General features: G+C 39.3%; 1 protein-coding gene across 1 annotated transcript; it reads right to left on the reverse strand.

Moving 5' to 3' along the window:
- Positions 1 to 668: 668 nt before the first annotated feature.
- Positions 669 to 12,281, reverse strand: LOC125264638. Its single transcript, XM_048184170.1, has 4 exons — positions 10,107 to 12,281; positions 9,747 to 9,788; positions 2,194 to 2,292; positions 669 to 1,154 (listed from the first exon to the last, which is right to left on the reverse strand). Exons 1-4 carry the CDS (start codon positions 11,845 to 11,847, stop codon positions 937 to 939), a joined length of 2,100 nt encoding a protein of 699 aa, XP_048040127.1. The 5' UTR covers positions 11,848 to 12,281; the 3' UTR covers positions 669 to 936.
- Between the last annotated feature and the right edge of the window lie 7 nt (positions 12,282 to 12,288).

Here is a 12,288-nt window from a genome sequence, read left to right on the forward strand (position 1 = left end):
CTGAGCAAAATATAATGAGGCAGAAAACATAGCAGTAAAATGACATTTAGAAAAATGACCTCCGGCTCAACATATCTCAAATCCTAGTCTCCTATAAAACCAATGAGTCCTCAAATTTTGGTCTGAATTACTTCAGCCTACAAGACACCAACTGAACTTTGTCTGCATTGTATTGATCATGAAATGGACTTCTCTAATGAAGTGTTGGTGGAAAGATCTGGTTTCTCCCTGGTTATTTTTTATCCATTTCTAATGCAGTTTTGTGTTCCTAACCAGTAACCTTTGTCTTATTTAATGGGGCCTTCAACATTAGCTCCTTCAAAATGAAGACTCAACATTTCTTATGGGTTTAGAATAACAGTTTATTTAAAAAATAAACTTTTTTTGGGGGGTGAACGAATGCTTTAAGAGAATAATAAAATAAAAACAATGGAAAAAAAGACTTCACTCTAAAAAATGCTGGGTTAAAAACAACCCAAGTTGGGTTGAAAATGGACAAACCCAGTGGTTGGGTTAAATGTTTGCCCAACGTGCTGGGTAGTTTTATTTAAACCAAATATTGTTTAAAAGTTACTGTACGGCTGGCTTAAAATGAACCCAAATTAAATTAAAAATCAGACACATAATTACTAGAGGCAACAATAATAAAAGAGGAGCATTTATTAATAAGCAATTTAATAAATGTTTATTGTTTAAGTATTATTCAAATGTTTGTTTATTAAACTTGAATAAATATTAATTTCCAACATATTATGGGTTCATTTTAAGCAAGAAATATAGTAATTTTTAAACAATTTTTGGTTTAAATAAAACTACCCAGTTTGTCCATTTTCAACCCAACTTGGGTTGTTTTTAACCCAGCATTTTTTAGAGTGTGACCTTTACCTGAAAACACTTTGAACTCATGTCCCAAGCTGAACACTAGTGGACACTATTTTACTCTACTTTTCTTCGTAAAGCAGTAATGCGGTTTTTTATGAAATACTTGACTGCCTTCCAGTCTCGGGTTCCTAAAACTTCTGGTTCTGCCTCAATGCAATGCTCACAGTCCATTTTTCCAGGGACTTGGTTCCTCGTAATGAACTTCTTGAGGTGCTTTTCCACTGCAGCACATTCATCGGCGGACCAGCATCTTCTGGCTGCAGTTTGTTTGCCTAAGTATACATTAAAAAAAAAAAAAAAAAAAGTTATGTTTATGAACTTAATTTGAAAAAAAAAAAAAAAAAAAAACCCATCTGAAACACTACTGGTTTTGATTAAAATTATATATTATACACATATATACAAAAAACAAACACACACACAAACACTTAAAATTGGTTTCGTGCACACAGGGGTAAAAAAATAGCCCATGTGTACAATGAAATATACTACTGGATCTTTAATGTTGTGGGCTTATTTTTCTGCTGGAGGTCCGGAACATCTTGTTCAGATACATGGCATCATGGATTCTATCAAATAACAACAGATGAAAATCAAAACCTGACTCATCAGGACAATGATCCAAATCAAACATCAAAACCAACACAAAAATGTGTCACTGAGCACAAAATGAAGCTTCTGCCAAGGTCGTCCCAGTCCCCTGACCTGAACCCTAAAGAAAATGAGTGGAGTGAAGGGAAGAGAAGAAGCACCAACATGGAGCTGGAATCTGAAGGATCTGGAGAGATTCTGCATGGAGGAATGATCTCTGATCTCTGGTCAGGTGTTCTCCAAACTCATCAGGCATTATAGAAGATGACTCCGAGCTGTTATCTTGGGAAAAAGGAAGTTGCAAAAAGTATTGAATAAAAGGGTATGATTAATTGTGAGCAATGTGTATTAGAGAAAAACATTTCTCTCATAATGAGATTTCCCCCCCATTTAAAATTATTATTCTCCAATGAAAGTTGGGATTTTTGTAGATTTTTTAAATAAAAGATCAAAAGTATTAACGATGCAGATTTATTTTCACAGCCTTCTTTGGTCATATTCACTAAGGGTATGAATAACCATCAAAATAAAGTGAATAGTCGATCTCATAACTCTGAGTGTTAGTAGACTGGTAGGGTTAGGTTTAGTTGAGTTACTTATGTAGTTACTTATAGTCAGTAGAATTCTAATATGTCAACTTTTCCAGGGCCCAAAAACACCCTCAGACCCCAAAGGATTAAAGATCAGCTGAACCATCAATCTGCTTTACTTTAAGCTCACCTCTCTTTTTGGCCGTCTTTGCTTTTGGTTGCAAATATACTGTTGAAGTTGGTTCCTCAATGGACTTCACGCTGTCTACAGCTTCCGGAATAAATTCATCTGAGTGCAAGAAAAAAAAAAAAAAAGTATTTAAAAAGAAAAATCAATCTATTTAAAAAGACAAATCAAAATCTAAATTAACTGCAAGCAACACTGACAAGATTATGACCTATCATACAGAAACTTTAAAAGTCAATGCTCAAATGTTCGAGTTTTTTTTTTTTTTTTTAAGTTTATTTAGCCATATGATGTTATAAAAATGGGGTGAAGCATCATGACTGAACTTTCTATTTGGTCTGTAGTAGTTTGGACAGGACTTTGATAGCACAGATAAGGCTCACACCGTGTCTACACCAGACGTGATTTATCGCGTTGCGCCGCAACAGCTAAAAGCTGTCTACACTGAACGTGACACGATGACCATTGGACTACGTCACAAATAGAATGGGGAATCGCTCCGTGCCGCATCCAGTGTAGACAATATCACGGATTATAATGGGATCTATTGTCTTTTGACATGTTGCGTCGCTCGCATCCGGTGTCACTCCAATGCTCACTACTGTACAGACTCAGGCTCCAAATCACTACTGTGCAGACAAAGGCAAATGACGTAACCGGTCAAGATGACAGCAGCCAATACTGGGTGTTGTCATCAACAATGTTTTAGTTTTACCTTTTCTATAGTGGAATGAAGTGGAGATGTGTCATCTGTTTTTTTTGTTCGTTTTGTTTTGGGTTTTTTGTGTGTGTGGGGGGGGGGGGGTCTATGATTCACAGTCTATGTTTAAAGTAAAGGCTTATATTAAAAGGAACATATGGAAAACACATGAAAAAAAAGTTCTTTATTTTTGTTATTTAATTAAAACAAGCAAACTTTCTTATATTTTAGATTCATTGCACAGTAACTGAAATATTTCAAGAGTTTTTTTGTTTTAATTCTGATGGTTACAGCTTACTAGAGCTGCAACTAACGATTATTTTTTCTGTTGACTAATCTAACGATTATTTTTATTAAATATTTTTTATTAATTTAGTGTTCTTTTTTTTGATTAGTCAAGTCAAGTCAAGTCAAATTTATTTATATAGCGCTTTTACAATTGGTAATTGTTTCAAAGCAGCTTTACATATTAGAAGCACAGAAAAAAGGGAAGTGGTTAAAAATAAGCTGTACAAACAAGCGTGGTAATATGTAACATATACAAGATGGTGCTACATTAAGCCAATGTCGGCTGACTCCCAGGGGTGGAAAAAAACCCCTAGGAGAAAAACCCAGCGTGCTAACACTGGGAAAAAAGTCCTAGGAGGGAAAAAACCCCTTGGAAGATATATATAATATATATATCAATATATATATATCAAAATCTAAATTATACATTTTATTATAGAGATTAAAAATAGATTATATATAAATATATGTAAGCGGATACGGGGATTAGCTACTGAATCCTTTGGATAACTTTACAAAAAATTATAAGTACAACTTCTAATATAATATTTCAACTTTTATTAATTTTTTTTTTTCAACTGACTGACTTCTCATGTGATTTATGAGCTTCTACAACTTTTGACCTCCTAATTGAACTCCTTTCCACAAACTGATCGTAGAAATAAAAAACAGAATAAAAATGGTAACACTTTACAATAAGGTCTCATTTATTAACATTAATGTATTAACCAACATCAACTAACAATGAGCAATATATTTGCTACAGTATTTATTAATCTTTGTTTATGCTAGTTAATAAAAATAGTCATTGTTAGTTAATGATAGTTCACAGTGCATTAACTAATGCTAACAAATGAAACCTTACTGTTTGTGCTTAATAAGATTAAGAGAAATCTGTTATTCATTTTTATGGTAACACTTTACAATAAGTGCAACCATAATCACACTCTCTCAATATTCAAAGTGCAATTAAGACCAATTTTTTTCTTTGATACAGAGCTAAGAGATTGTTACAACTACACTGCCCATCCTAAAATAGCTTTCATATTGAGAGATATATTCATCAGAAATCTCGTTTGAATGCGCCCACGCGTCTACTTTCACATTCACGATGGCATGTAACTCTGTAAATATGGAGCGGCGGCGACCGTTATCCAGCTGAATTAAATGTTTTTTTATTTAAATACAAAGCAAAACGACAGTGGAGGCATAATGTAAACGTTGCGGTGGCATATTCTTTCCTAATCATCCTAACACTCTGTCATGACAATATCACAAGACTACTTTTCACCTCGACAAGAAATCTCGTCACATTTTAATCTAGTCACATTTTAATCTCATGTCACACCCCTAGTGCTCGTGCATCGCAGTTGTGCTGCCGCGGTACGCCATCTCGTTTTTGCAAAGGGAACAAAGGACCATTTTATTTGGCCTCTGTTTAAAGTATTCCCATACTTTTGATAATCGTGGTCTAGGTTTTTGTGATAGAATAGAACTTTCTCCATTCCCAGGAGCAGAAGCCGCCATTACGCAAGATGAATGTAAACAATGTGACGCGTTGACGCATTTCACGCACGTCGATGTATTTTCGTAGTCGACGTAATTGATTACGTCGACACGTTGTTGCAGCACTACAACTTACAGCTTGGGAAAATGAAAAAAAAAAAAACCAAAAAAAAAAAAAAAAAAAGAGCATCTCAAAAAATGAAAATATTCCACTGAGCTTGATTAGTTTTGAGTATAAATATTGGGTACCTCCTAAACTAGTTTAGAACATGCAACCTCAATTATGGGGAAGACTACTGATATGACAGTCGTCCAGAAGATGAACATCAACAACCTACACAAGGAGGGTAAACCACAGAAGGTCATCGCTGAAAGAGCTAGCTGTTCACAGAGAGCTGTATCGAAATATACACATAGGAAGTTGACTGGAAGGAAAAAGCATGGTAGGAAAAGGTGCATAAGCAACAGGGATGACTGCAGCCTTGGGAAGATTATCAGGAAAAGCAGATTCAAGAACTTGGGAGAGCTTCACAAGGAGTGGACCGAAGCCGGAATCGGTGCATCAAGAGCCACAGCACACAGACATCTTCAACTGTCACATTACAACTGTCACATTCCTAGAACCAAGTCACTTCTGAATCAGAAACAAAGCAAGAAGCATCTCACCTGGGCTAAGGAGAAAAAGAACTGGATTGTTGCTCATTGGTCCAAAGTCCTCTTTTCAGATGAAAGCAAGTTTTGAATTTTATTTGGAAATTATGGTCCCAGAGTCTGGAGGAAGAGTGGAGAGGCACAGAATCAAAGTTGCTTGAAGTCCAGTGTGAAGTTTCCACAGTCAGTAATGATTTGGGGTGCAATGTCATCTGTGTTGGTCCACTGTGTTTTATCAAGTACAAAATCAATGCAGCCATCTACCAGGAGATTTTAGAGTACTTTATGCTTCCTTCTGCTGACAAGCTTTTGGAGATGCGGATTTCATTTTGCAGCAGGTCTTAGCACCTACCCACAGTGCCAGAACTACTTTTAAGTGGTTTGCTGACCATAATATTACTGTGCTTGACTGGTCAGCCAATTCGCTGGACCTGAACCCCATAGAGAATCTATGGGATATTGTCAAGAGGAAGATAAGTAGCATCCGACCCAACAATACAGACAAGCTAAAGGTCGCTATCAAAGCAACCTGGGCTTTAATAATACCTCAGCAGTGCCACAGACTAATCGCCTCCATGCCACGCTGCATTGCAGGATTTTTTTTCCAAAAGGAGCCCCTACCAAGTATTGAGTACATAATTAAACCTTTGGATATTGTTTTTTTAATTGATCTTTGAGAAAATATTCTATTTTTTAAGATACTGATTTAATTTTCCTAAGCTACAAGTTGTAACCATCGGAATTACAACAAAAACTCTTGAAATATTTCAGTTTGTCTGCAATGAATCTAGAATATAAGAATGTTTGCTTTTCTAATTTTTTGAGATGCACCTATGGGGTGTTATACAGATCAGCAATTTTTTGGTACGAGTCTTTCCGTTACAACACAGAAGGGGACAGCGACACAGGAATGCAGGTAATGATGTTTACTGAACAACCAGTTGACAGAGTGCAGGTAAGTGATAGCAGGTAAATACGATGGCAGATATGGATGTAGAACTGATACTTGTCTTTGTGTTGCAGTAATGGCAGACGGATGACAGACTTTGAGCTGGAGCAGACTCAGATGAACTCACGAAGGAAGAGGAGACAATGAGGAAACGAGGGAACACACAGGTAAGTATCTTCAGTGGAGTCCTTAAGGTAAGCAAGCAGGTAAGACCATGTGCAAACGAGACTGGACAGTGACTGAGTGAGTGCGTGAGTCTTTTGTGCTGCTGCTGATGAGGGTGGTGATGGGCTGCAGGTGTGCGTGATTAAAACGGCGGTGATGACGTGAGCTGTGTCTGTGTGAAGGTAGAGCCTGGCTAGTCTGTGACATTACTAGGGGAATAGGGAATAGATCTTCCCTTGGAGCACTGGCTCACCCAGAAGCAGATCAATAGCGCAGTCCCATGGCCGGTGTGGAGGCTTTCTTGGGCAGAAGACATCACTGAAGTGGGAGTAACACTGGGGAATGTCCACTGAACGGTTGTCTAGGGGGCTTTCTTAAAGACGTAGCACAGACTGGTAATTCTTCAAAACAAGGAGAGCTTGGAACAGGAAACTCAGGAAAGCAGTCCAGGAAGCAGTTGTCACCCCACTTCAGGATTTCCCCAGTATTCCATGAAATGACTGGGTTATGCTGCTCCAACCACGGGCGCCCTGAAGATCGGTGGATTCCTCCAGAACCAGCAGATGGGGTTGCTCAACGTGGAGGATGCCGACTTGAAGTTGGATCGGGCCTGCGCTGAAGCGCACTTGACTTCGGCTGACGAGCCTTCCAGTTACCAAGTGGATCTGGTAAGTCGACGGCGTGGCTGTTGTCTTGAGATCGAGCTGTCGGCAGAGGGCGCCGGATAAGAAATTACCAGCTGACCCAGAATCGAGGAGGGCACTGACTGGAAGAGACAAACCGGCAGCAGTAAGGTTTTACAATAGTGGTGAGTGGTTTCATCTTATTAATAGAGGGAATAATCACACTCACCATGGGATGAACTGGGCGAGTGGGGCATTCAGAGATGTAATGCCCAGATAATCCACAATATAAACATAAGTTCTGGGTCAACCGTCTCTGCCGCAGACAGACGAGTGTTTTCAATTTGTATGGGTTCATTGGCTGGTTCTGGGGAGCTGACGGATTCTGGTCGGCGGAGTGAAGATGGAAAAGCGGCTGGCCCTGGTGCTCTGAGACAAGACTGCATTCGAGTGGCAAATCTGATGGATAGTTGAATGAAGTGTTCAAGCCCGATGGAATCCTCGTATGCAGCCCTTGACAATATGTGGTGATAAGGGCCTGCTCGTTCCATCTGCTAGCTGCAGCAAGGGTTCTGAATTGGAGAGCATAGTCGTTAACAGTCATTGAACCTCGTTTCAATTGGTATAACTGCTCACCGATGGATGAATCCCACGCGGGTCTTCCAAAGACGACTTTGAAGTGAGCAATGAGACTGGGTAATGGAATTTTTCTGGGACCAGAGCGGTTCAGCCCAGCGAAGCGCCTTGCTAGTTGAGAGATTATAAAAGCTACCTTAGCATTGTCGTTGGAATACAGGTGCAGTTGCATCTCCAGGACCAGCGAACATTGCAGGAGGAATCCATTGCAATCCTCCTCCGAACCAGAGAAGGGTGCCGGTTTGGCCATGGGGACTAGCGACGGCAGGTGGTGAGGAAGAGGCGGCGGTGGATGCGGAAGTGCTTGCTGGTGAAGATGCGGGTGGAGTGGCTGTGAGTGCTCGGCGCAATGCGTCTATGACCTCTTGGAATGGATCCGCGGTACTCATACTGGTGTTCAGCGGTGTTGGGCCGGTCTTCCGTTACAACACAGAAGGGGACAGCGACACAGGAAAGCAGGTAATAATGTTTATTGAACAACCAGTTGAGTGACAGAGTGCAGGTAAGTGATAGCAGGTAAATACGATGGCAGATATGGATGTAGAACTGATACTTGTCTTTGTGTTGCAGTAATGGCAGATGGATGACAGACTTTGAGCTGGAGCAGAAATAGATGAACTCACGAAGGAAGAGGAGACAATGAGGAAACGAGGGTAAGTATCTTCAGTGGAGTCCTTGAGGTAAGCAAGCAGGTAAGACCATGTGCAAACGAGACTGGACAGTGACTGAGTGAGTGCGTGAGTCTTTTGTGCTGCTGCTGATGAGGGTGGTGATGGGCTGCAGGTGTGCGTGATTAAAACGCCGGTGATGACGTGAGCTGTGTCTGTGTGAAGGTAGAGCCTGGCGTGCCTGTGACACTTTCAGTTTGGTACACAGCATTATAGTCGTTTTAATTTTAACCACTGCATTTTAACCACTGTTAAACTTCATCGGAAAAGAAGAAGAAACCATTTACCAAGAGGAAATCATTAACTTTGTTTAACTTAACCTTTGTAGCTTTAAGGATTGAGCTGTATTTAATTTAGAATTTAGTGTTTGATAACTTTATTCAATTTCTGTATATTTCTGCTTAAAGGTTCTCTAAGCGATCCTGGGTGGAGTAACTTCCTGTTGACGTTCTTAGTGTTGTCAAACAAAACAGAGGCTAGCTAGACCCTCCCTCCTCCTCCTCCTCCCCTCCCATCCGTGCTTCCTGAAACAGTCATGAAGGCGCATTTAAAATCATTCTGATCGGTTATTGGCTGGAGCGCGTTTATTATGTTTCGTGGTCCAGGCTGCACCAGTTTGTTTTTGTTGCCATTTTTGGAGCTTGTGGCGACTACAGAGACCACATTTTTTTAACGTGTGTTCAGGGGACAGGCAGCTAGCGGATAATGAGGAGATGTTTGCTGTATGTGACAAAAAATGTTTTGGCCTAAAAACATGTGACATCGCTTAGAGCACCTTTAAGGGCTCAGGTAGCTAAATATGTAATTTATTATAATGGGTTATTTTTTAAAGTCTAATAAATGTTAAAAATGATAGTTCTCAATTATACTGTATAGTTAAATGGCTATAGTCAATTGTAAAATATTAAAAGGGGGGGGGTAAAGACATCAGTAGTATTGGTATCAATAAAAGACAGCATTAAACAAATATTAAAAATATACTAAGTTATTTGTGCATTTTTGAATATTGATATAAAAATAATGTTTAAAAACAATGTTAGGTGGGATTAATCTCAATTTCAGAAAAAAGTGTGATTACTTTTTTTTTATTTGATTAACAGCACTAGTATTTTTTATATAGAAAATGGCGTATTTACATAAACTAATAAAAAGCAGCAGAGTTTTGTAAACAGCTCGAAGTAGTCATGTCATCTCCATAAGAACGGCCAATTTGGCCAATTAAGATTGGCCAATTTGGACCAAATTTCATTGGCTCTGTACTTGTACTCTGCACAGTGACAAAGTTGAATCTAATTTTAATCAGTTAATTTAAATAAGGTCATTCATAAACATTAAATAAATAATAAAAAAAAAAAATCATACAGACACACCTTCTTCTTGAGAGCACTCATCCATGTCCACGTCAACAGCCTCTGAAATAATAACAGAATAGAATATGAATAGAATAGTAATAGAATATGAATGAGTTGGAAAGCTGAAACTGGGATCAACCCAACAAGAGTAGGCAAAAATACTTGATAAAGAACTGAACGGACTGTCTAAAACGGTCCAGTTATGGTCTATTATAACTATAAAACCTGCTCTCCCCATGAGTATGTTATTCTGTCCTATTTAATTCCATTCTACTAACCACAACTCAATTCAATTTTACTACTCTATTTAAATGCTACATCTCTAAAAGAGAATGATTTACAGATGGACAAAAAAAAAAAAAAAAAAAGGCTTAATACCAGTCACATCAAGCTGAATTTCATCCAGATTCTTCCCCTTGTACTCTCCTAGCCGTCCCTTTTCCAGAGCTAAAAGTACTTTGCTAATTTTAGCCAGCTGGAGGGTGCCTTCTGGAAGACGGTAGTGCTTTCTGTGGACTGCAATGTTGTGGCCAAGGAAATCTGCTAACTGGTCGAGTTCTGTTGTTTTCAGATTTAGAACGGTTGACAGAGTAGCAATGTGTTTCCTTAGTTTTGTTGAAGTTAGCGCTTCGGGATGTTTGATGTCATCACATTCGTTCACAAACTGCCTAATGCAATCAGAACCCCTCAAGTAATGGACAGAGTGTGGCAATGCAAACAAGAAGCCATTTTCTTTCAGAACTCCACATTCTTCTCGCTTCTCGGTCAAAGCATCAAGTGATTCCCTCATTACTGGAGTAAGGAGAACAGGGACTTTCCTTCCTCTCTTTCCTACTATGGCAACCCGGACAAAATGTTTGCAAAGCTTCTGCTCGAGTGCTGTAAGGGCTAGGTTAACATCTTCATGAGTTTCTGATGTATCCTTTGACAAGTACACAGACAAGGGCATTCGGGATACCTCTCCTGATCTACGGCGGTTGAAGAGGATAACATTTGCCAGGGTCACTTTAGCTAGGTCTTTCCAGTTTAATGGAGAAGGCTCTTTTTGAAGAGCATCAAGTAGTTCTTGCTGTTTGTCAGACAAATAGCAATGAAGTTTTTGGACGTCCTGTGTGAACGGCAGAACCTGAGGAGAATTCCACTTGGTCTGATTAAGCTGAGTAAGTGCTTGACTCGCAATGTCAAATTTCCAACTTTCTTGATATAACAGTGCAAATTCCTCAGCATCTTTGGCAGTCTGTTGATCTTTCCTCATCAGTCCTTCAGACTTGATAAACATAGCTAAAGCATGCAAGCCATGCCCAACTTTGCGAGCAAGAGATGGACGTTTATATTTGCCAGTTGTGTCACTAAAACCAGCAAGGCATCTTGTAGCTCTGACAACCTGACTGTACTTTTCAGGTTTTATGAGTTCTTTTATTGACTTCACATGCGTCACCTTTTTTGCTTCAAGTACCAGCCTGGCAAGCTCTCTGAGTTTCTGTCTGATATATTGATGTTGGCTAGTTACGTGCTCATTCTTACTGAATAATCTGAGACCATACTCAAGAATGCAGCGGTCTTCCTTAACTGCAACTGCAACTTCGTCCTGGTTCATTTCGCTCAGGAACTTCCAGTATGCGTCACTAAAACCAGCTGGAGCAGGTTCTGCAAAAGCACACAACGCTTGAACTCTGGATTTTCCTCGTTTAGAGTTTTTGCCCTGAGGCTTAAAATTGCAAACCTTAAAATGTCTCCACATCACTTTTTTTCGGAACAGTCCGTAGCAGTAAACACAGTGCGTAAATTCTTGTCCTTCAGTTTTTTTCTTTGGTTGCTTCCATGGGATGAGTTGGCCTTTGCGGCTCTCCAAAACTTCAACGTTGTGCTCAAAGTTTCCTTTGTTTCGGATATAATCTAACTGTAGTCTCCTTTCTTTCGAGTTCTTTGGCAAACTTAATGCTTTAGCAACTTCAACTACGTCGCTGTGTTTACGTGACAAGTGTCTGGACATTTTCTGAACAACTTGGCTACAAAACAAGCAGTGATGCTTCTTGTTGTATCTTCTAGACCCATCTTCTTTTTTTAAAACTTCATTAACATAGACAGAGGGCTCTTCAAGAGGAACTGAAACACTCATCGCCTTCTTACTATATGTTTGCCCTGTTTTCTCTCTGCTTCTTTCATCTCTGCTATTGGAAAATCTTTGCACAGAGTCTTGACTTGTTTCAAATCTTCTGCTCTGACTGGACTCAAATTGGCTCTGACCTGAAGACTTGCACCTGCTCTTACTTGATGACTTGCTTCTGCTTTGACTAATAGATGACTTTGGTTTATTTTCCAGAGATAACTTCAAGCTGCAGTCACTGTCATTGCTTTCCCCTGTACTTTCCTCCCTGGGATCTGGAATATACTCATCTTCGCTATCGCCACATGAGTCATCTGATTCTACAAGATGCCTTTGAATCTTTCAAAAAAGAAAAAGAAAAGGTTAACAGGATTAGTCCCCCAAAATGAAGGTCATCAATCATTTATGTGCATTAGTGATCCTTCATAACATGATAGAAATAAATACAGATCA

Source organism: Megalobrama amblycephala, linkage group LG1 (genome assembly GCF_018812025.1).
Source record: "Megalobrama amblycephala isolate DHTTF-2021 linkage group LG1, ASM1881202v1, whole genome shotgun sequence".
NCBI classification, from domain to species: domain Eukaryota; kingdom Metazoa; phylum Chordata; class Actinopteri; order Cypriniformes; family Xenocyprididae; genus Megalobrama; species Megalobrama amblycephala.